This window comes from Impatiens glandulifera, chromosome 9 (genome assembly GCF_907164915.1).
Source record: "Impatiens glandulifera chromosome 9, dImpGla2.1, whole genome shotgun sequence".
Lineage (NCBI taxonomy): Eukaryota > Viridiplantae > Streptophyta > Magnoliopsida > Ericales > Balsaminaceae > Impatiens > Impatiens glandulifera.
The window spans coordinates 33,369,470-33,391,932 of NC_061870.1; the positions used below are offsets into that span (position 1 = coordinate 33,369,470).

The 22,463-nt window shown below is 34.5% G+C and overlaps 4 protein-coding genes and 1 long non-coding RNA gene across 7 annotated transcripts; 1 reads left to right on the forward strand and 4 right to left on the reverse strand.

Annotated features, from left to right (window-relative positions):
• Positions 1-757: 757 nt before the first annotated feature.
• Positions 758-1,482, reverse strand: LOC124916705 (transcription factor IBH1-like). The gene has a single exon (XM_047457456.1). It carries the CDS (start codon positions 1,323-1,325, stop codon positions 837-839), a length of 489 nt encoding a protein of 162 aa, XP_047313412.1. The 5' UTR covers positions 1,326-1,482; the 3' UTR covers positions 758-836.
• Positions 1,483-6,499: 5,017 nt separating this feature from the next.
• On the forward strand, positions 6,500-11,453 carry LOC124915145 (abasic site processing protein YoqW). Its single transcript, XM_047455810.1, has 8 exons — positions 6,500-6,642; positions 6,878-7,028; positions 7,511-7,596; positions 8,250-8,362; positions 8,615-8,680; positions 9,379-9,485; positions 9,763-9,828; positions 10,143-11,453. Exons 1-8 carry the CDS (start codon positions 6,548-6,550, stop codon positions 10,686-10,688), a joined length of 1,230 nt encoding a protein of 409 aa, XP_047311766.1. The 5' UTR covers positions 6,500-6,547; the 3' UTR covers positions 10,689-11,453.
• Positions 10,763-11,739, reverse strand: LOC124915147 (ylmG homolog protein 1-2, chloroplastic-like). Its single transcript, XM_047455811.1, has one exon. The coding sequence runs from the start codon at positions 11,670-11,672 to the stop codon at positions 10,908-10,910; it is 765 nt and encodes a 254-aa protein (XP_047311767.1). The 5' UTR covers positions 11,673-11,739; the 3' UTR covers positions 10,763-10,907.
• Positions 11,740-13,394: 1,655 nt separating this feature from the next.
• LOC124916757 lies at positions 13,395-14,230 on the reverse strand. The gene is made up of 2 exons (XR_007096910.1): positions 13,778-14,230; positions 13,395-13,698 (listed from the first exon to the last, which is right to left on the reverse strand). It is a non-coding gene; the product is annotated as an uncharacterized LOC124916757 (long non-coding RNA).
• Positions 14,231-14,858: 628 nt separating this feature from the next.
• On the reverse strand, positions 14,859-22,460 carry LOC124913845. 3 transcript variants are annotated; one of them, XM_047454276.1, is made up of 15 exons: positions 22,322-22,460; positions 21,928-22,215; positions 21,478-21,587; positions 20,681-20,743; positions 20,395-20,590; positions 20,155-20,259; positions 19,932-20,062; positions 19,311-19,851; positions 18,399-18,464; positions 18,158-18,234; positions 17,312-17,593; positions 16,293-16,641; positions 16,058-16,216; positions 15,451-15,972; positions 14,859-15,380 (listed from the first exon to the last, which is right to left on the reverse strand). In XM_047454276.1, the coding sequence occupies exons 2-15, from the start codon at positions 22,180-22,182 to the stop codon at positions 15,198-15,200; spliced, it is 3,039 nt and encodes a 1,012-aa protein (XP_047310232.1). In that variant the 5' UTR covers positions 22,183-22,215; positions 22,322-22,460; the 3' UTR covers positions 14,859-15,197. The 3 variants fall into 3 exon arrangements, with proteins under 3 accessions (XP_047310232.1, XP_047310231.1, XP_047310233.1); XM_047454275.1 differs by lacking the exon at positions 22,322-22,460 and having other exon boundaries at positions 21,928-22,311; XM_047454277.1 differs by lacking the exon at positions 22,322-22,460 and having other exon boundaries at positions 21,478-21,574; positions 21,928-22,063.
• Positions 22,461-22,463: the final 3 nt, after the last annotated feature.

A 22,463-nucleotide genomic window follows, 5' to 3' on the forward strand; every position in this document is an offset into this window, starting at 1 on the left:
TGATTAAGAAACCACAAAACAAAAGCAAACATGACATCCATGGATAATCAATCCAAGAAAATGTTTAAACTGTCCACCATATCCATCCCTAGCTAGAACTTCAATCTCCAATTCATAACAACAAAACTATAACAACTTGTATGGATAATGATCAATTTAGAGAGAGACCCGTTGCATCCAACAACAATATCTCAATGATCGTGTGAAGGCTTCATTTTAGAATTTGAAAGGAACTACAACTAGTTAATGACATATAAATATTGATGATCAAACAGTAGTACTACTCCATATTTTATATATATATATATATATATATATATATATATATATATTTGAGCACAGTTCTATAGGAGATGGGATTAATTGTTGATCAGCAATTATATATAGGCAATCAATTCATTAATTAATGCTTAATTCACTTGGGCCCATATATCATCTATCTATCTATCAATATATTAATCCCACATCCATCACTTCCTACCAAGATCTTCACCTTTCTTTTCTTCTTTTGTTTGTTTATACACACATAAAAGATAAGACCTAGCTAGCTGTAGCTCATAAAAACTAGAGAGGGAGAGAGAGAGAGAGGATGCATGCATGCTGAACAAAGCTAGCTGTTCTTCTTACTTACCTGCACCTGCAACACTTAGAAAACTTCGATATAATATATATTAAGATTATTACTGAAATTAATTATTATTTACAACAACAACAACAACACCTTATATAGATTTGTTACAATAACTTTAATTACCCGATTTATGTGAGTGATCAGATCCCCCCTTCACTAATTAATTATTAACTGGATCGGACTCAATATACATATATATATAGAGTCAAATATTATAAAGATGATCGGTAATAGTCGTCATGACCTCTACCTGAGTTGAAAGGCACTTTATGTAGTGAGCAGTTTCACCAAGCAATTTGTATATATCCATGCCCTCTCCTCCGGGCACCAGCCTCCGCAGCACCTCCTCCTCCTCAGACCGGCAAGCTACCTTCTTCTCTCTCTCGCCCCCGCCTACACTTCCTATCCTCTTCATCATCCTCCTCCTCCTCCTTCTACTCATCAGCCATGCCGGCCGACTGATAAACCGGGTTCGGGAGGGCTTAAGCTTCCATTTCAGGGCACGAACCCAGGCCCTTCTCGGTCCCACGGCTGAAGCCATGGATACATAAGCCGCCCTCTTTATCATCTGCTGCTTCCTGCGAGTAATCATAATTGTGTTTGACGACAACTCGTTACCTTTTGTGCTGATTCTCTTCAGTGCTCTTATGAAACGGATGGAAAACCTCGTCCTAATAGATGAAACCGTCGTCATGTGAAAATAATTTGGTTCGTTCGTTTCTAGGGTTTTCGGGTTAAGGATAGAGAGAGACAAAGAAACACTGACATAATGATTTTGCTCTGACACAAGAGGGGACCTTTCAAGTTCAGTTCAGTTCAGCTATCTGTTGTTCTGACACACAGAATCTGATAAAACCGGATATATATATATATATAGAGAGAGAGAAGAACTATGATCAGAGAAACAAATATGAGGAATGAGATGAGGGAAATTAATGGATTGGGAATGGGCGGTGAAGAGAGAGAAGACTAATGGGAATCAAAACTTTCACATGGAATAAGTAATTAATAGTTATTATCCAATTGTTTATTATTCTTATTCTAATTAATAATTATCGTATAATATGTGGACCTCCTTAATTTGATGCCATATCTAATTAACCGCAATGAATTAGTTAATTAATTAGCTGAATCGATCAAATATGTCATGCGCTAGCTAGCTAGCTAACTCTTTTCACAATTAATAATAATTAAGCTGAAAAAATCAAGATTAGTTACCAAATGAATGTTATGCATAAGAAACAAATTATATTTAATAATTAATAAATTTAAATAAAAAGAGAGATGGAAATGTCATTTTCAAGGGTTTGAAGGTGAAAAGTGGGCAAAGGTTGAGGTGTGAGTGGTGGGGCTATAAGACTCCAACCACCATATGATCGCACATGCTCCTTTCCTCTTTCTTTACCCACTTGCCCCTTTTCTTTTTTGGACCCACCTTCTATCTTTCTCTCTCACACAGTACACACACTATCACAATTTAATTCTCTCAATCCCTTGATTGATTGCCCAATTAGCTAAGCTAGCTAGGTAGGTAGACTACTTACAATGGCAACTTCACCATTACTGTTTTTCACATGAAAGTAGACCGCACCCATATCCAATCGATCGATCCAATGGGTGCGATTTAAAGCTCAATGTGGGGGGCCGGAAATATCACCCAAATGTGCTAGCTAGAAATGTCTTGTAAAATAAGCCCACAAGTACATGAAGAAGAAGAAAAAAAATGCAAAAATACCAGCCAAATGAGCTCATGCAGCAGAGACAAAGAGAAAGAACATCGGATCTATGTGAAACCAACTTATGTTCTAGAAGTAAGAACACCCTGATCATATATATGCATCTTACTTGGTAGACTTATATATAACATAACATAAATATAATTGGAAGAATGAGGCGACATATTTCGACTCAATGGATCATGAATCTTTTATTGTTTTCATTTTGTAATCATTATAATTGCATGGAGTTTTCTTGATGATCAAAAGTCCCATGTCACTATCATAACTACATCTTTGAAGGACTCACTTATAACAAAATAATATCATTGATAGCTCCACTTTTTCTTTAAAAAAAATGGAACAATTGCATCAAGTTTTCCCAATAAGAGATTAATTAGTACCGACAACAACCAAGAGCTAGCTTGTTTGATGTGGAGTTATTTGGATTCAATCCAAATAATTCATTATTGCATATTCTATGACTTTAACAATTTTATTATAGATTCAATTCATCAATTAGAACGTAGAAATATTCACATATATATACTTCAGACTTTATAAAATTTTAATATTAAATATAATATAATTCACTTTTTAATAATAATAAAAAATGATTTTGAGTTCTAAATTTATCACTAACTATAGAATAATTAGATACGGTTAAATATGCCTCATATGTTCAAATGTGAGAGTTGGGAAACCCAACTTTGTCACCATATAAAACCTCTACATACATATGTGAGACTTCCATTAAATAAGAGAAGCATATAAATAATTGAACTGAAGAAAAATACTAATTAAACAACTATAAGTTGGTGTACAAAAATAAAAGAAAAGTTGGTTCATAAAATGTTTATTATAATGTAAGTCTTAAGTCTCATTGGCTGAATATAACAAAATTTATGATTAAGGTCGTGAATTAATTTGAATTTTCGAGTTAATATCATATTAATTATCAAGTTCTTGTGATATATATTGTATTGTACTATGGCAATAATACAATATTTATTATATATATTCATGTCAAATCAACCATAGCATCAAGCTAAAATATTAACTAGTACAACTTTAATAAAAGTTTGGAAATATATGGACTTAATTAATAACGTACGTGTATTCTAAATTTGTCAAATTATTAGTTTGAGTTTTGGGTGAGGGGGATCATGCATATGTCCCCCCTATGATTTGTCTTCACTTTGTAGCTAATAAAGTGACTTTCTAGGTTCATTCATCGAAAATAAATAACCTACTCTTGCCATACGAACATTTTCAATTTAATTTCTTAAATATAGTAATTATTCGTAGTTTTTTCTTTTGTTAAGAATGTGACTTTAATTCAAATAATTAACTAATTAATTGAAAATTAGTTTTTTTGGTGAGGAGAGTGAGTGGAATTAATTGTAATTTTTTTTTTGTTTGTTATAACTTATATATATGCATGTTTATTTAGGCTTGCAGTGCATGGAAGAGAAAATAATAATGGATTCATCAATACAATATATATTTTTATGGAAAAGGGATTCATCGATAAATATTATTATGATTATATATATATAAATGTGGCTCTGTCGTTTTGGTTCCATGATTCCATATCCTTTAAGAAAAAAGCTCTACAATTTAACACTCTTAGAATTATTTAATAAATATATTCCCCATCAATTCATCATGCAAAACATTAATAATATTATTAATATTTGTCCGTGACAAACTGAATAATTGATCGAGTAGATGTGCCGCCCGTAGGACCCCAACCCAACGGCTACTATCTTGCTGTTTCTTTAATTAATTAGGTTAAAACAATAATATATATGATCATATATGATTATAGGAGTCGGGAAAGGAATTAGCTAGGACAAGTGACAAAGCTGACCTAGCTAGCCATGGCTTGCAAAAAAAGACCGAAAAACTACCCCGACCTCCACAGTTATAATCTCACTTGTTCAATTCTATGTATTCTCATCGTTTAATGTGATATTGAACTATAATATTATCTAAATAATTTCAATCTCGGATTTAAGGATAACTATTATAGCTCGTTCCGCGGTTACAATTTAAATCGTCTTATTTGGGCGATTTTTTTATCGGTAGTTGATATGAGATGAAGGGTGATATTTGTGTGTAACCCCGTCCTGTGTAATAATATATTTATTTATTAATCATATTTTATAAAAAAAATAAATTTATTTATATCATTATAATATAACATTTTACTATATTATACTATAAAATATAACTTTTTTCAAATTATTTTGAGAGATTTGTATAAACTGTGTTTGGCACAAATTCTTTAAAATTAAAATAGTAAAATAATTTGAATGAGGATAGTAAATCTAGTCTTTGTCATGTCAGATTTAATTTTCAAATTAATTACTAGTGTGTCATGTCATTTCACCGTCATGGTCATGGTCACTCGCTTCCTCTCAAAATATTTTCAGTATTAATTATATCATCGTAGAAAAGACAAAGAAGAAAATGAACTTAAACCGAACCAAACCAAATTAGAAGTGAAGGAACTTGGGAGAGTTTAATTTTCTTGGGTGGGGTTAAGAGAAGATAAAGAGATGGCGCACGCTTGGTTTTATGAACATGTGGGTAGGACCATCATGGCAAGAGGTTGCGAAACAAACAAGTCTTAATTATTACGACCCTTTAACTAAACCATTAATCATTCTTAAGTTAAGCCTTTACCTAACCCCAAGTATCATGTCTTTTTCCTCCCCCTCTATTTTTCTTCCCTAATTAATTATATATCCTTAATTATTTGTTAATTAGGACCACTTCTTTTTAATTAATTAATTGCTACTTCTCACCCACCACTATTTAATTATACCTTATCTAATTTATTTTTAATTAAACTAAATACTTTCATTTTAAATTAATTACTCTATATGAATTATTATTCTTATTTAAGTGGGTTGGCATTTGTTCGGGAAGAAAATAATTATCCGATACAATCGAATATATAGAACATATTCCAAGATAAAAAGCTATATTGATTAATTAATTAGCTAGTCTCTGTCCCAAGAAGAGGATGGATGAGTGTGATCATGCATAATTATGCTGTCTTATTCATAGCTTAGGTTGTTTTTACGCTACATTAAACTTTAAGAAAGTCATTTTTCTTTTATTGCATTCATTAAAATAAAAAGGAATCCATTAAGAAAACCAACTTAACATTTAATTTTATATAAAAAAGTTTAAACCTTAAGAAAAACTAAAACGATTTCTCACATATATTCCTTACCTCTCATCTAGATCAGATCATTTTAAGTAGAAATTAAACATGATACATGAAACCATAAATTCAACATGCAAGGGAAAATTAACACATTCTTAAATTGGTAAGAATTAAATTGTACGGGCACATTTACAACCAAATCTAGATTATTAACTTAAATTTAATTACTTCGATTTTGAGTTATTTAAATAATTTAATAAAAAAAACATAATTTTATTATTCTTTTATCTATTATAACACTTAATTTAATAATTAAAATATTATTTATTTTATATATTAATACCTTTTATTTTTATTTTTAAAAAAATTCTCAAAAATATTATTATTACTTTTTAAATAAACAATATTTTAAAAAAATAATAATTTAAACAGAGACCTTAAATTTAATCCTTTTAACTATATCCCTCTACCCTAAGACTCAATAAGGGTTTTTGAAAAAAAATGAATTATTTATAAAAATAACTATTGAAAGGTAATTTTGAGGAGCTGAGAACATTTATAGGTAATTTTTTTTTTTTTTAAGAATGTTAATATATAATGATAAAAATAAAAAATAAAATAAAATAAAATAAATTTTAATATTTTGTTTATTGAGATAAGTGAGGTAATAAATGAGAAAGTGAGTGAATATATATATATTTAAATACATTCATCTTTCCTTCTATTATAATAAAGTTAGCATAAAAAGGAATTTAAAAAATAAACATTTTACACGTCATAAAAACAAACGGCGTTATAACCTTTGGACAATTATTAAAATACTTACATGTTTAGGGGTATGTTTCGTATAGTTTTAACCACGAGGGTCTAAATGAATATCTAGAGTAAGTTGAAGGATATTGATTTATTTTAGCTTTCATCGAAACGATAGGCATGAACCGTCCTTTTACCGCTTAAATGATGTACATCAACATTCTTCCCGCGCTCCATTTCCAGTTTAGAGAGTAGCGACCGAGAGTGATGTGCGGCAGAGCTCGGTGTACTATCAGAGCCGATGGCATACCTGGATCCTGTATCCGCAATGGTCGTTCCGTCCGCTCCGTTGACATGGACAGGTAAGATTTTCAGTGTTCTCTGTAAATTACTACTTTCATACATAGGCGCTCATAAATCTTGTTCGCCTTTTTAAATCAATGAACACGCTAGTATAGTAATATGTACGAGGAATTTATGGATGAAGTATTGAACGACACCCGATTTCTGCTATAATTTGATTATGAAATCGTTGGCCTCTAGGGCTCCTTAGTTGATTACTTGTGGTTGAGAACTGAAGTGAGATGAATTCTGTAGGTATCGACCTTCATATAATGTTTCTCCTGGTTCGAATATGCCTGTGATCCGGAGAGGAGATACCGGCGATGAAGTGGTACTTCATTGCATGAAATGGGGGCTTATTCCCAGCTTCACAAAGAAAACGGAGAAACCTGATCACTATAAGATGGTGAAATACTGTCTTAATTGTTGAATTTGTGTTAGTTTTGCTTTTCTTTGCTTGCTTTCATGTTGAAGCTAATGGTGAAGAATCAATGAGGCCTTTATTTATGGTTCCTAACTCAGTTTATAATGCTAAACCTTAAGTTGCTGTATTAAACCAAGGTGACGGTGGATCTTCATATATGGTTTCTTGATATTTGGTTTATTAAACACGAGTTCATTACTTTTGAATGCTTAAGACGCAGTAGAGAATTTTGTATAATGTAATAAAAGCAGATCATTTATTATCAATCATGTAAAGTAAAAGTCTGTTTGCTTAGTTGATATTATTGAATTCCTTAACTGAATTTACTCAAACTAAATGTGTCATGATTAATAGTGTCTTTAAGACTGAATTCCTAGTGCAGTGTCTGTTATTGTGATTTTATAATGGACACAGATGGTTTTCTTTTTGACAAATGAATTTTCTTCTACTTGTTTTGTAAGCAGTTTAATGCACGCTCCGAGTCAGTATGTGAGAAACCATCATTCCGGCGTCTTGTTCCTAACAATCGATGTCTTGTGGTTGTGGAAGGGTAGGTATTGCATTTTTCATTATATATGTTTTTTTTTTCCCTTTAGCATGATTTGTTGAATCGTTCATCTCATATTTGTCCTTTTTTGCACTTGTTTTGCGTGGTCTATTGTTTTAACTAGTTGCCAGATATAAATTGTATTACACCCCATCAATAAGAACAAAACAATGTAGATGGATGTGGAGTGGGTCTATTTAATGACACAGAATATTCAGTATTTCTCATTGTATTTGTGTTGTCACTGTTTAGGACCTTGCCTTCATAGTGTCTATTTATTACAGGTAGCTTTATATGTGATACAATTAGATAATATGATAAGCAATAGTAAAGAGAGGTGTAGAAAAAAAAATTGATACCATTTTCTGTTTATCCTCTTCGAACTTGGCCTCATCTCTATATCATTTATTCATAAATGCAAGAGTCCACAATATCTTAGAAGGTGTACTCCTTTTTAATTTGAGATTGAATTTAGTTTTTCATTTGAATGTTACAGAGATTGGACATGATGTGCAGTTTTATCTTTAATTTTTCTCATCTATTTCCTTTGAGGCTAGTTGAAAGGTGCTTGGCACATAAAAGTTGATGTGGATAACATGTTATGTACTGTCTGGTGGGAGTGTTAGCAATTAAAATCTTTATTTGTTGTCTTCCAGATTTTATGAGTGGAAAAAGGATGGATCGAAAAAGCAGCCATACTATATTCATTTCAAGAGCAGCCAACCACTAGTGTTTGCTGCACTTTACGATTATTGGAAAAATTCTGAAGGTAAAGTTCAATCCTGTAGAGCTAGCACATTCTGTTTTCTTTAATTTTTCAAATTGAAAGATGTTTCCATTAGTGTTATCATTATATAGAATATGTATTATACTTCCATTTAATGTTTGTCCATGACAAGAGGATATTTACATAATATGGGTAAGTCAACATTCTGAACCTTGACTTTCCAAAATAAAAAGAATGTGCTGAACCTTGATGATCTTTTCAAGATCTGCACTAATATGTTGCTCTTATGTGCAGGAGAAGCTCTTTACACTTTCACAATATTAACTACTTCCTCATCATCTGCTTTAAGGTGGCTGCATGGTTAGTCATATTTCTTAGTTGAGGTCCATATGGAATTACGTGTTACTACTATGCACCATCATCGATATTTAAGCAGATCAATTTAGGAAATAGAAGTTTTGTTTTTGCCACAATTCCTACCCTTCCACAATCACACAGATGAAGTTTTGTCAATTCTTTCTCACGTTAGGAGTATTATGAGAAATGTTGGTGCAAACTTATTAGGTCATCACCAGAAACGTTTTATCCATAACGATGCCCAAAAAGGTTCCTTAAATTAGTTAGTGTACATAAGACAAACATGGTTTACGATTTTCTTATTCGAAGTTTAATCGAAGTTTGTTGTAGTATTGAAGTACACAATGATGATAATATCTGAACTTCGCATCTTCAACTGTAAATTCCAAATCTCTAACATAGTTTCTTACGCGGGACTTCATGCCTATGGCTATGCTCTACATTAAGCAGTTGTCATATGCGAAGGTTATCATTCCATTCCCCAACCAATCAGAGCTCATAATTGATGCTCGGAGTTGAAAATATTTTAAGATATAAGGCAGCATTTTAGATATTGAAGATGTTTTTGGTTGTGCTTAGTCTTGTTGTAATACATGTTCATGACAATCTTGCTGACTGAAAATGATTGAATTCATTGCTGCTTAGATATTTTGATAATATTAGTTGTTTGATGCCCTATCAGTGTATTTTTCTTTTTTCAGATAGGATGCCTGTCATCTTGGGTGATGAGAAGGCAATTGATGCCTGGCTAGATGGTTCCACATCTAAATTTGATGATGTACTTAAACCATATGAAGAACCAGAACTGGTAAAGTGCCTTTGGAAAATTAATCAGCTTCTGGATGTTGGTTTTGAATGTGCCCTCTGAAACATGCATGAATGAGAACCTATTAGATAGTGTTGGCTTTTAAAAGTTCAATTTTGCAGGTTTTGCATGTGTCCTCTGAAACATGCATGAATGAGAACCTATTAGACACTGTTGGCTTTTAAAAGTTCAATTTTGCAGGTTTTGCATGTGTCCTCTGAAACATGCATGAATGAGAACCTATTAGATACTGTTGGCTTTTAAAAGTTCAATTCTGCAGGTATGGTACCCAGTAACTGCTGCAATGGGCAAGCCTTCTTTCAATGGACCAGAATGTATCCAAGAGGTATGACATTATGGGAGCTATTACTATTTCATACCATTTATTGAAAACATGAATCTTACTAGAAACATGATTTTATGTGAGTATGGTCTCTCTGACCAACATGTGTTTCTAGAAACATGACTAGTATTGCCTATATGTGAAGACTGATTGTGTTAGAGAAGAAAGATGTTATTTCCAAAGTATGTCATTAGTCATGCATGCTGAGTAACATTCAGAACTTGTGTAATTTGTTGCGACAAAAATACAAAATGTTAGAAAACTGCAGTACAACTTGTTTGTTGCTTTGATTCCTAGTCCTAAACCTTGCGCTGCAGGTGAAGTTGAAGACTGAGGAAACCAGACCAATCTCAAAGTTCTTTACAAAGAGAGAACCAGACAATAAAAAGTCAAATACAGAAATTGGAGAATCGGTTAAACATCTGGCTGAAACTTATCAACCAAAACAGTTGAAAGAGGAACCTGAAAATGAAGATGAACCTGAAAATGAAGATGAACCTGATGGCGTTGACAGTAAGGAAACTAAAGAGCCCAATACCAAGAAAGAAAGTGCTGACCATGAAAATGATGACAATAAACAAACCCATCAACCACACATCTCAAAAGAAGAATCAGACATTCAACCATGTTTGGCAATAAAAGAACCAGCAGCATCTGAAGAACACCACATCAAGAAGGAATGTGATATTGAACATCAAACAGTTAATCCCATTCTGTCTGAGAAATCCATTTTAGGATCACCAGTTGTTAAAAGAGCATATGAAATCTCTACAAAATCCAAGCAACCAGTGAAGAAAAAGGCTAGAGATGATAAGCAGCAGCAGCAGCAACTAACTCTGTTTTCTTATTTTGGTAAACGCTAGTAGAAGAATTAATTAGCTAACCAGTTAAATGTTAATGGTGGTTGTTTTGGCTATATAACTTATGATCAACAAAATAAACAAAATATTATCATCTTCAACATGAGTAGCAGCCACATGGAATTGTCAAACTCAACAAACTAAGGAATTCAAAAAGAAAGAAGTTTAAAAAAGAAAAGAAAAGAAAAGGGATGAATAATAATAACAATAAATCTCTCTGCTTTAAACCGATCCCCTGCTGCTATTGAGTATGGAACCGAAAGTACCCAAGAGTGCGAAAGCGAGAAGGGGGCTAACATCTAGCGTGTCGAATATAGGCGGGATGATATTACGGAATAGATTCAGATACGGATCACACAAGTCACGTATAGCAGATAAGGGTTGTCTATCCCACGGAATATTGGGGAACCAACTGAGCAAAACCCTCACCATCAACACCCCACTGTATATATCCAGCCACTTTGCCATTCCTGCCGCGACCACCGTCAGCGGCGTATTTATCCCTACGCTAGATTGATTCCTTATCGCCGCGAAGAAGAGAGGTCCGACTGCGCATACAACGTTTCTTTGGAGGTTCTTAATTGCGTCTAGCTCGTCGGTTGTAGGGATGATACAGACGCTCTTGAATTGGTTGCTGATTCTAGATGCGATAATCCTCGACGCAGATACGGCGAGTGCGAATATGGCGGCGATTGTGCGAGTTGAACTGGCAACCACTGACGGAGAAGTCGGGAGGTTATATTCTGGTGGGAGAAGTGTAGGAGGAGATGATGATGGTGAGGAGGAAGAAGAACGAACGACGAGAGGCTTGGAATTGGCGGCGGAGAGAACATGGTTTGAGATTTTCTTGAGAGAAAAACGTTGTGCGGATGAGAAGGCGGAGAAATTGAGGGCGGTTCTGATAAGAGAGATTGAGCGGAAGGGGGGAGAGGGATGAGTAGAATGAAGAAAGCTAGGGTTTTGGCTGATTAGGGTTTGTGAGGCCATTGGAACGATTGAATTTTCTTTCTGCAACAACAAAACTGATCCTTCCTTTCTCCCCTTATCAGATAAACAAACGAAGTCAAGTAAGAAATTAGATTTAATTTTATATTTTTCTAGAACCTTCCCTCTTAAAAATATAAAATTATGTTTTAGATTTAGTTTTCAAAAATATATTTTATTATTATTTTTTTATATTTATATTTTGTTATTTTTATAAATATATTTTTTTATTATTTTTTTTATTTTTGTTTTGTTATTTGAGTGTAATTAGGGATGACAATTAGAATAACTGGTTGAGTTTTGTGTTGACTTGGGTGTTTGAGGAGGGATGGTTCAAAATTGGATAACATGTTAAACATGGGTAATGAGTCGTGTCTAATGGGACACGATAATGTAATGTAACATGAAAAAGACACAAATTAACCGACCTAAACCCGTTAAATAATGTAACATGTTCGTATTTAATATATTTATATCAAAATAATCCATTTTTTTAATTATGTGAACAAAGTATTTAGAAATAACAATTATCTAAATAACTCAAAACCAAACTAAGCTAAATCCTCAAGAAAATAATTTGGAATAAATAATTAAAATATTATTTATATTTAATAGTATAATAATTAAAATAAGTATTTTAATAATTACTACCATCCTACTAGGATACATAAGAGCATCCTTTCTCCTTACCAAATCACCTCTTAACCCTTGGGCTAATAGTGAAAAGATTACCAAAATTATGTTAAGAGACATTTAAGACCTCTGCCATGTACGTCGCCATTAGTATTGTGCTAGATTCGGGTGAAGGTGTGAGCCACTAAGTCCCATATTCGATGGATACGCCCTACCACATGCAACCATTCGTCTTGATTTGGCTGATCGAGACCTGATAGATCACTTGATGAAGATGATCGTGACAGAATGTGGTTATTCATTTACCACTACTTCAAGAGGAGGATGTTGATTGTGAAGGAGAAGGTGGCTTGCATAGCTCTGACTATGTGAGGGATGTGAAGGAGAGCTCTGGAGGAGATTGCGACTTCAAGAACCAGTTCGTCACTTGAGAAAACATACAAGCTTCCTGACTGTCAAGGATCACCATTGGTGCTGAGAGGTTCCGATGCCCTGAGGTACTTTTCCAGCCATCGATGATTGAAATGTAAGTTGCGCGATTCCACGAGACTATTTACAACTCCATCATGAAGTGTGATGTATGGATACATTGTGCTTAGTGGTGGTTCAACTATGTTCCTTACCATTGCACCTAGTAGGAAGATAAAGATGAATTTGCTTATGATTTCAAACAACTGAGTACGTACTATTTGTGATTTTTTAGACAAATAGATGTTTTTGTCTATGATTTTTCTATATTTGTTGTTTCTGAGATGGATTTGCAGACCCTTGAATGGACGATGAATTTTACTACAAGGGGTGAGTGAATTCTTTTTGGTTTTAATTTGATATTAAGAGCTTCTCTATTAAAAAAATAAAATAAAATATTAGTTTGGAAAAAGATTTCATTGTTATTTCTCTTTGAACAACCTTAGTTGAGTTGACTTGTAACATTTACTCTAGTAAACCTAATTATTATTATTTCTAATTTGGTGGTAGCTTGCTAAGTAACATGTTCAAAAATTGAGACAATAATAAATATATTCAAGCGTGCATTATATTTAAACGTGACATCTTGAAAGTTGCATGGAGAAGAAGTTGAGAAAACTTGAGTGAAGCACAAATTAACTAATTTAGAGTAGATCATAATTAATTATTATATATTATGGCCAAAAGAAAAGAATATATAAAAAAGGTAGAAGCTGAATGAATGATATATGGAATTAGATATGGTGGGTATGACAGACACATTTGTAGTGATAAGATGTGTTGATGGGATCATTTCCTTCGACCGGAACTTGTTCGGCTATGCACCGAAACTTGCATCCTCTGCACTCGTTGTACGTGCAACTTGGCCGACTCGAACCAATCATCATTCTTCTTATTCTTCTTATTCTATTATAACCTTCTTCTCCTCCTGCAAATAATCATTAAATAATTAATATATAATGGCTATTTTCAAATTCTTTACATAAAAAAGAGGAGTATAGACTTACTTAAACCTTGTACAGACAAAAAAAGAAGGAAGATCAGCAACGTCAACAGCACGAAAATGGGTTGTTGTCTGGTTTTAACCATTATTAATTCAATTCTTCTCTTCTATGGTGATGAAGGAAAGATGTCAGAATGGAATATGATTTTTTAGAGAAAGAAAGAGAGAGGTCTGGTGTGGTGTGGTGTGAAATGAGAGGATGATGATGATGATGATGATGTCCAGAAGATGAAGAAGAAAGAAAGAAAGAAAGAAAGAGAGGTCCCCTTCATCTGACAACAATTTTCATGTTTGGCTTTGCCTTCATCTCATAGGGGGCACTGCCCCCACCATCATCAACTTGTTTCAGGGAGGGCCAAAACGGGCTTTTAACCCAAAAGCCATCATGCTCCAGCAATTAGGGTTTCTCTTCTTCCTCCTCCTCCTCCTCTGTCTTGACTGAAATTCCTTGAAGAAGGATGTGGGAACCAACATGAGTATGGCACTATGACCTATATGTATTTATCTATTTGCCATTTTTCTTCTCTTCTTTTCTTTCCAATCAATCAATCAATTAATTATTATTATTATTGTTTGAAATTTATGTGTTTAGTTATTATTTATCCTAGAAAAATAATATAAAACAATAGAAATTCTGTGGAGGGATAAGACCGAGCTTAGCCAACTGTGCTTCTGAACTCTAAGCCTAAGCTATGATTTGAAATTTTGGTAAACAACAAAAACATAAAAACAGAGAATCAATCAATCAATCCAATCGTATCTATCTTCATTGGACATGATTGATTGATTGAGTACAACATCATTTCAAAATCAATGTCCTCCTCCTCTTTGTTGGTTACTATTTAACCAGTGTTTACATCATCAATTCAATTTCATTTTAAATCCACTCCAAATTTTGGAAATTATTTTATACTCATTGCTAACATCCTTAGTTTTACTTGGATTCTTATATTGAACAAATTACTCACAAGAGCAACGCATAGCACTCACTGTTGATCCTAAAGTAATCAATAAATATTGATATTCCACGTGTTAGAGCCCAACTGATGATATATTTTCCCTATTTGTTTTTTTGAATGATTTGATTAACTCTGCAATCACTTTGAACTTTTATAATGAAAACACTCCAACATAAACCATCTTTAGTTTTACAAACTGGTAAATGCAAAATAACACTTACTCATGTTCAGACGAAAAGGAACACCTAACTTATACCCAAGCCAAATAGGGGCCTAAAAGACTAAAAATGTGGACGATAATTCGCTCAAAAACTATTATTACCTACAAGATACAATAAATTATGGGTGCAATGAATGAATAAGAAAGCCTCAAGATCATCAAAGAGAGTTAAACTATATTATTAATATGTATGCACAAGGAGGAATGTAACAAAAATGAGGTTTGATAGGTCACGGTAGTAAGGGTTAGGGTTTCCTCAAAGCAGAGGCAGCACCCATGACAACTGCTAGCACAAGACCAAGGCCGGCACCAAGAGAAGCCCCCACAGCCGCAGCACTCAATGAATTTGCCTTTGCCCGGGCAGCTTGAGCTGCCATCATAGCATTCTCTCTTTCTGTCTCCAATACAAGCCTCTCTTGTGCAAGTTCCTTTTAAAAAATTACCAATTAATTATTAGTTGGTTTGGACAATAAATAAATGTTTAAACCTCAATAATACCTGCCGGGCTGCCTCCTCGTGTCTTTGCAGTGCACAGTGAATGACCTGACATAGAGCAGACACACCCTCTACTGGGAGAACAGCTGCCTTCTTTTGGAAAGGCCTTCTGATTAGCTCCATCGAAGAAGTTACAAAATTTTGTGGAACCCTCGTCCTCATCTTCCCATCATCATCAGACCATGGGGAGGAAGTGTGATCGGTTGATGCACTTGGCATTATATATGGGCAGGAATTCACAACCCCCGTTATGCTTGGAGATGCTTCATATGCTTTGAGAACAGCATCTAATGCTGCTTTTTGCTGGTGTGCACTAACTGAAAACTTGTTTGTAACCGCAAGCACCCATGGGATGCCAAGGGATTTAGCTTCATGCAGAACTAACGAAAGAGCTGGCTCCTGACTGTACCTTGCCACTCTGTGAGAAAGGTTGTGAACTACAAGAACCAAATCTATCTTTTTGCTTAGATCACAAATTCCCTTCCATAGCTCATCTTTGAAATTAGAGACCTCTGCATTTAAATCCTACACCAGAATGGAATCAATTGCTAATTCAGATCTCATCCCCCTCACCTCCCAAAAAAAAGAAAAGAATATTTGTAAGTAATACCTGCAAATTTACTCCTACAGAATCTGAATAGCACAAGCCACCAGCAATGCCTTCTCTGACGTCTACATCCATCTGCAGACTTTCAACTTTGGCAATGGCAGTAGCATTTTGTCCATCTTGAGCCAAAATTGCCTTCAAAAGAGAAGTTTTCCCTGAACCCTGAAATACATAAAAAAATAGTTCGGTATGTAATATTGAATACAGGTATATACTACAGATAATGGTGGATACGCACCTCAAGGCCGATCAAATGCACTCTGCGTGTTCTAACACAAACCTCCTTGGACACAGTCGAGAAATCACTTGTGCAGAACACCACAAAATCGTCCAATCCTTTGGGACATATGAATTTTGCCTCTTGGAATTGAAAGGGATTGAGCTCATTCTGATCTATTTTAACACCAATAGAGTCAGGATGGATAGAAGGAAAGAGAGGAAAGAAGGATTCTTCTCTCATCTGATCTTTTGGCTGCTGACGTAATGGAGGTCCAATTAACACCCGCATCTTCTGTATATCTGGCTGTAATCCACCATCTAAGGCATGAGTTGGTGAAGAGGGAAGGGATTCTAAGGTGGTTGAGCACCTAAAAATGAGAACACAAGAATTATAGGTTACACAAACAGATAAAAAGCAACGCAAACAGTTCGCTGAGCTCAACGCACTTTTTAATAATTCTACTAAAATTTAAGGAAGGCTGCCAAGGTCTCCAGCATAACTCGGGGAGTATAACCTGAGAAAGGTCTCTAACAACTATAACATGTACAGTTAACTGACTTCAGGCTATTTGTTTGTTTGTTTGTTTGAGGGAAGGCAGTTTCAGTGCTTATTCGTGCGATTAGGAATTACTATTTTTAAAAGAACTTTTAAGCATGTATTAATTGAATTTATCTCTGGAATTTTAAGTACATAAGTGAGAAATAAATCAAAAGGTCATGTGATAAGGAATTCTAATATATAATGTGTGTTCAAAAAGTTCATTCCTTCTCCTACCTTGCTCAAGTGATATTTAACTATTTTAGCATTCCTAGAAAGGCAATGATGCCAAGTGCAGTTAGAAAAGAGAATGCTTGATCACATTCATTCAAGAGTGTAAATGAAACAGATAGTTTATATGGGCCAATTCACCTACACAAGAAAATAAGTAAATATTCATTTTTGGGTTCAAATACCATTGTACCATATACCAACACATTCTTAGCTCCAAAACTCCAAAAGAAACAATGAGATTGTTCATAGAAGAATAAGAACAATACCATATCCCATTTACTCGCGCTCTAACCAGTGTGCAAAGGTGAAGTCCAAAACCAGTAATGTCTACTTTTAGAGGTTCCCCATTCTTCTGACCCGTGATACCACTCCATCCAAGAGGAACAATGGAAGTGGCTGCACGAACAACTGGAGACTCAACTATATGCCCAAGTTCAACGGTCCCTGCAATTGAAAGGCCTAACCACTTTTGTAAATGTGGAAAATGCTGAAGTTGCTCCACCCCCAAAAATGATGAAGTGTCATCATTCATGCACTGGTCATATATCCTGAATAGTGTACAATGTTATATTGGTTACGGAAACTTAAGCTTCTATATATGCAAATTACAACATAACAAGAAGAATTGCAGGAAAAGAAAATTCAGTATATCTATAAAGTAAATCTGCAACACATATTAAACCTTTGTGCAACAATATTTTGCAAGAGATTGCTATCAATTGACTACTACACACAATGAACAATATATTACACCTTTGTGCAACAATATTTAACATAAATTAGAGAATATCAATAAAGGAGTACTGGAAATAGAATGGTGGCCACTACACACAATGAACAATAACAAAAACCCTTCCTGTTATTGAAACTTGTTTTTGTGTGATGCTTAAGGCAAACAATGATCAAATTTATAACCCAAAATGTCTTCTCTTGTCAACATGAAAAGTAAGGTGTATATTGTGGTATCTTTATATGAAAAAAGATATTCATTTAAAGGAAAAAGATGTTTATTTGATTGAAAATGTAACACAAAAATGGGTGTCAAAAAAAGTGGGAAAGAGTGAGCAAGTAGAAAAATGTGTTACAAAGACCTTGTACATTACTCACTTTACCTTTGAAATCGTGATCTGTATGACTTCATTGAATGAGACTGAAATCGTTCCCTTAATTCAGTGATCACAGATCTAACCTGAAAACGTCTTTGCCAAAAAAAGCAACAAATGAGAGGCTCTAGAAGCTGCCTTGCAAACTCACTATATGTGGATGTTTTAAAGCTAAGATAATAACACAAGAGAATAAACAACTCAAGTTCCTAGGGGGGGTTTAAAGCTTGTGAGTGAACAAAACTTCTACCAATGTTAATTTTGAGTATTCTGCTCCAGATAGTGATTCCACAGATGAATTTCCCAGAAGATAGAGCTGCAATCATGAATATGCATAATAAATCAGTTTGTCAAAATAAATTAATAACATAAAAAACAAAATGGCTAGCCATTTTCCTTCTCTTTCATCAACACTTCTCTTATATTTACTTGTATTTATTTATTGTATTAGCTTTTTGTAAGCTTACATAAATATACAAGATAGTTTCCAATTGGAAAGAAAGAGAAGACTGCAAGAAGAATTGTGTGTGATCATAGGTTACAAGATGAAAGTTAAAAACATTAAAACCACAATCCATCTCCTCTATTTTCAATTTCCCAAAATCAATAATGCAACTTGTTCAAAGTTAAGATATGATTATTGTATTAGTTATATTAACTTAGAAGTTTAAGAGAAAAGTTTTTTTTCAAGTATTTTGAACTTCTAATTTTTTGGGTTGCTATCCAAATAAGAAACTTCATACATTGGGCAAGTTTTATAACATGTCTCTTGAAGAGTAAATTCATCAATTTAACTCTTTGGAGCACATATCAAATCAAGCCTAGGAACAAAGAAGCAAATTTAATGAGAAAGATCTAGGGAACAAGAAATGGGAAGTCCATTGGTTTAAATGCCGATATAGAACAAAGACATGAAAATTTCTCAAAGAGATCATGGATAACATAAATAGACTTTACATGAGACTTCTATAAACATATCAGATTATCAACCTCACATTTAATAGAAGAAACTCAAAATATGCACCGAACTATTATCCTCGCATGAGATTTCTATCAACCTATCACATATCCTTGTCCTATTAGCATCAAAAGAAGCAGAGTATTGACAATTAAAGTACAAATGAAGATGAATAAACAACATGATTCGTTTCCCTTTGACTACCTGGCCAAATGGTACATATGAAGGTAAGGACATTTGAAGCCATCTTTTGTCTTCCTCCATGCTGGCATCAGTCTTTCTGTTTGATAAGCCATTTTTTGCATCAGCTTGAGGCATTCTTTCAGTTCCCATAAATGGCTTAAGAGAAATACCATTAGAACCTTCCTGAATTTCAAGTGATTGTGGAGCAGTCATAACATCTTGAAGTGCTGATGTCATTGAAGCAACAGCAGCTGAAGATGACTCAATTGAACCAACTTCTGTCCTTTTATTTTTACTAAATTTCTTTCTCATTCCTTCTAAAGGAACAAGCCTAGAAAGTCTCCAAAATGAAGTCTGCACGGGGCCTAAACCTAACACCAGCTTCTCCTCTTCATTCTCCTTCAGCTTTTCTGTTTTCCCTATCTTAAATCCTTCCTCAGGTGGAACAAGAGATCGTGCAGTATAATGATGAAAATATGCTGGAGACAGAATGCGAGGTATCAGATCTTCAGGTATACAGTAGGTCTTAAAGTGACGCTTCCACCCTTTTATGTTCACATAACTGAAAATGTAGACCATATTAAGACCATTACATGATAAATATAAGAACAAGAAAGAACAAATTTAGGTGTAATAATGTACTCTCGCAAGGCAGCATTCCCAACTGGAGGCTGAGAAAATGTGATGCACTTGACTTGAATTCCTTCTTGTTCCTTCATTGATGGAGAAGTGGCAATAGCCCTCAAAATGGCAAGGGTAGCCAAGGCTGCAACCTAGAACACAGAAAGAAGTTGCACAATAGTGTTATCTTCATGCTTGCATAGACTAAAATGCAAACACACAAAAGAACTCTATGTTAACTTACAGCTCCACCTAGCGAATGACCACACAAGACAAGTTTTTGTTTCTTCTTTTGAGCAAGCCTGTATAATTCCAATGCTGGAATCCCTTTAGCACGAGCCATGAATCCCTATAAATAAGAAAAACAAGGAAATACTGGTGTCAAGAAAGGATTCCACATTATTATGACCTTTCTTCGCCGTCTTTTCTTGTGTGATGGTACCACATGAAGGCAATAATGACCATGAAATTGCTTTTATCTTACCCGATGAGCAGCAGGTTTAGGTCTCAACTTTGGGGACTTAGTTTTTGCTTCAGAGAACTTGGAAAGGGTCTCAACATTCGTCTTCAAATAATCAGCTTGTATAGAATGGGAGATGTCAATTTCATGCAAATCCACATCTCCGTCATCTTCATGAAATATAGCACACTGAAGTATATTTGCATCGGCAATTACATCTCTTTAACAGCATAATAAAAGGAACATGTGCACATTAGAATGGATTAACCTTGTACTTCAAAAAGTACTTCTACACGTCTAATAATCTTACTTGTATTGCTTGGTCCCTATGAAAGATGCAAATAATGTATCACCAGCTTCTGCCAATAAATACCTACATGACCAGAATATTGTCGTCACTTGAAGAATAAAAAAAACAGCCAGAATCTTGATAAACACTATAACATAAGCTGCAAAAAGGATCATCGCACGGTTCTCTTTGTCCAGGGTGGGGGAAGTCTGGAGATGTCTCATATATTCCATTAATACATAACAAGGTGAAAAACTATGGTGCAACAAATAATTGATAAAGGGAGACAAACTGGGTTTAAAATATAGATGTTTCCCCTCATCATTGTTCTCCACATTTGAATAATTGGCCCTTTTGCCAGACATGAAGGCCATCAACATCAAGGGAATAGAACTAGAAATAAAGGTAGTTCTGCTGCATATAGAACTGAACAGAATGAAAAGAAAACAGCATGAGAACTCAAATGAAATAAAATCCAGATCAGCCAAAGTATGGAGAACTTGTTGAAACACTTTGAAAAATCAAGTGTTCATCCAATTTGTCTCTATATGCCCAACCAAATATTTTTTCTTGCTAATTATATCAGATGTAAAGCTATAAAGCATAGGCCTATCCAGGTACATGTGACTCCAGGAATTCAAATTGGAAATTTCTTAAGCACCAGTAGGATAAATGTCAAAGAGCTGCCAACCATACATTAATACAATTTCATACTAAGGCATCAAACAGAAATAATATCATATACTGCAGCATAATTTAAAAATCCACTCAAATGAGTACTCATGCATACTAATCTACAGGACAATTAATGTGCCCACCTGTGAGGAACATGATCTGAAGAAGGCTGCACACGCTCTATAGAAACAACTTGACCCCCAAAGTCTTCCTTAAATTTATTCACGGCTCTAAGCATCTCTGAAGCAGGTTTCTATCAAAATATGAGGAAAGAAAAAGCATAACAAGGAAATAAGAACACTTTAATGCTTCCATTTTGATCCCAAAAATCATCAAGAGAGAATGTTGGTAGTTGGATGCAATAACATGCTGAAGGAAAAAGGACACAACATTTATCAAATAAAGCAAGTAAATTTCCTGTATCCACAAATAAGGTTTAGTTAGTAGCTCAAAATCACAAGTCAGTATATATATTTAGCCAGACCCTAATTCTCAATTCCATGAAACTACATGAACTGTGCAACCAATTCCTACTTATTCAGATCATCAGATAATGAATTTCACTTCAAGTGCCGATTCTAATAACGAAATACCTTATAAACGCACTCGGAAAGCACCATGCAGCAGAGAACTTCCTGCAAATCGGAGACCGATTCTGCCTTCAGAGACAGACAAAGATCATTTAACTGTTTCTTCCTCCGCTGATACTCCTCTTGAATCCTCTTCCTCTGCTCCCGTCCGGTGCCCCAAGGCCACCTGACAACCATCCGTGTCGGCCATTGGACCTTCAAGATCTTGGCACTCTGGTCTCTGATCCACGTCTCTACTCTATTTTGCAGAGACTCCATCAATGTCCCATCAACTGTGCATTCACCAAAACCCTGTAATCGGATGAATTAATGGAAGGAAAAGGAGAGTAATAATGTTGAGGTTGCGGCTGGTTTCTTCCTTAGTAATAATAATAATCAGTCCTCGTAGAGCATATACCCGAGAATCAGCGAAGGCGGGACCGTGTTTTGGCGCTGATGGTAACGAGAGGACCGGTCAGTTTGTGTCGCCGGCGGTGATAATGATTGTTTATAATGTGAACGAACGCGTTTGTTTTGGCTTCTAAAACGCACAATTGCGA

Coding starts and splice junctions, on each gene's coding strand:
- LOC124916705 (XM_047457456.1), bottom strand. CDS start 1,325: ATGACGACGGTTTCATCTATTAGGACGAGGTTTTCCATCCGTTTCATA.
- LOC124915145 (XM_047455810.1), top strand. CDS start 6,548: ATGTGCGGCAGAGCTCGGTGTACTATCAGAGCCGATGGCATACCTGGA. Junction 8,681..9,378: donor TGCTTTAAGGTGGCTGCATG/GTTAGTCATATT, acceptor TTCTTTTTTCAG/ATAGGATGCCTGTCATCTTG. Junction 9,829..10,142: donor GACCAGAATGTATCCAAGAG/GTATGACATTAT, acceptor CTTGCGCTGCAG/GTGAAGTTGAAGACTGAGGA.
- LOC124915147 (XM_047455811.1), bottom strand. CDS start 11,672: ATGGCCTCACAAACCCTAATCAGCCAAAACCCTAGCTTTCTTCATTCT.
- LOC124913845 (XM_047454276.1), bottom strand. CDS start 22,182: ATGGAGTCTCTGCAAAATAGAGTAGAGACGTGGATCAGAGACCAGAGT. Junction 20,591..20,680: donor ATAGGGACCAAGCAATACAA/GTAAGATTATTA, acceptor ATGCTGTTAAAG/AGATGTAATTGCCGATGCAA. Junction 17,594..18,157: donor TACAGATCACGATTTCAAAG/GTAAAGTGAGTA, acceptor TACACTATTCAG/GATATATGACCAGTGCATGA.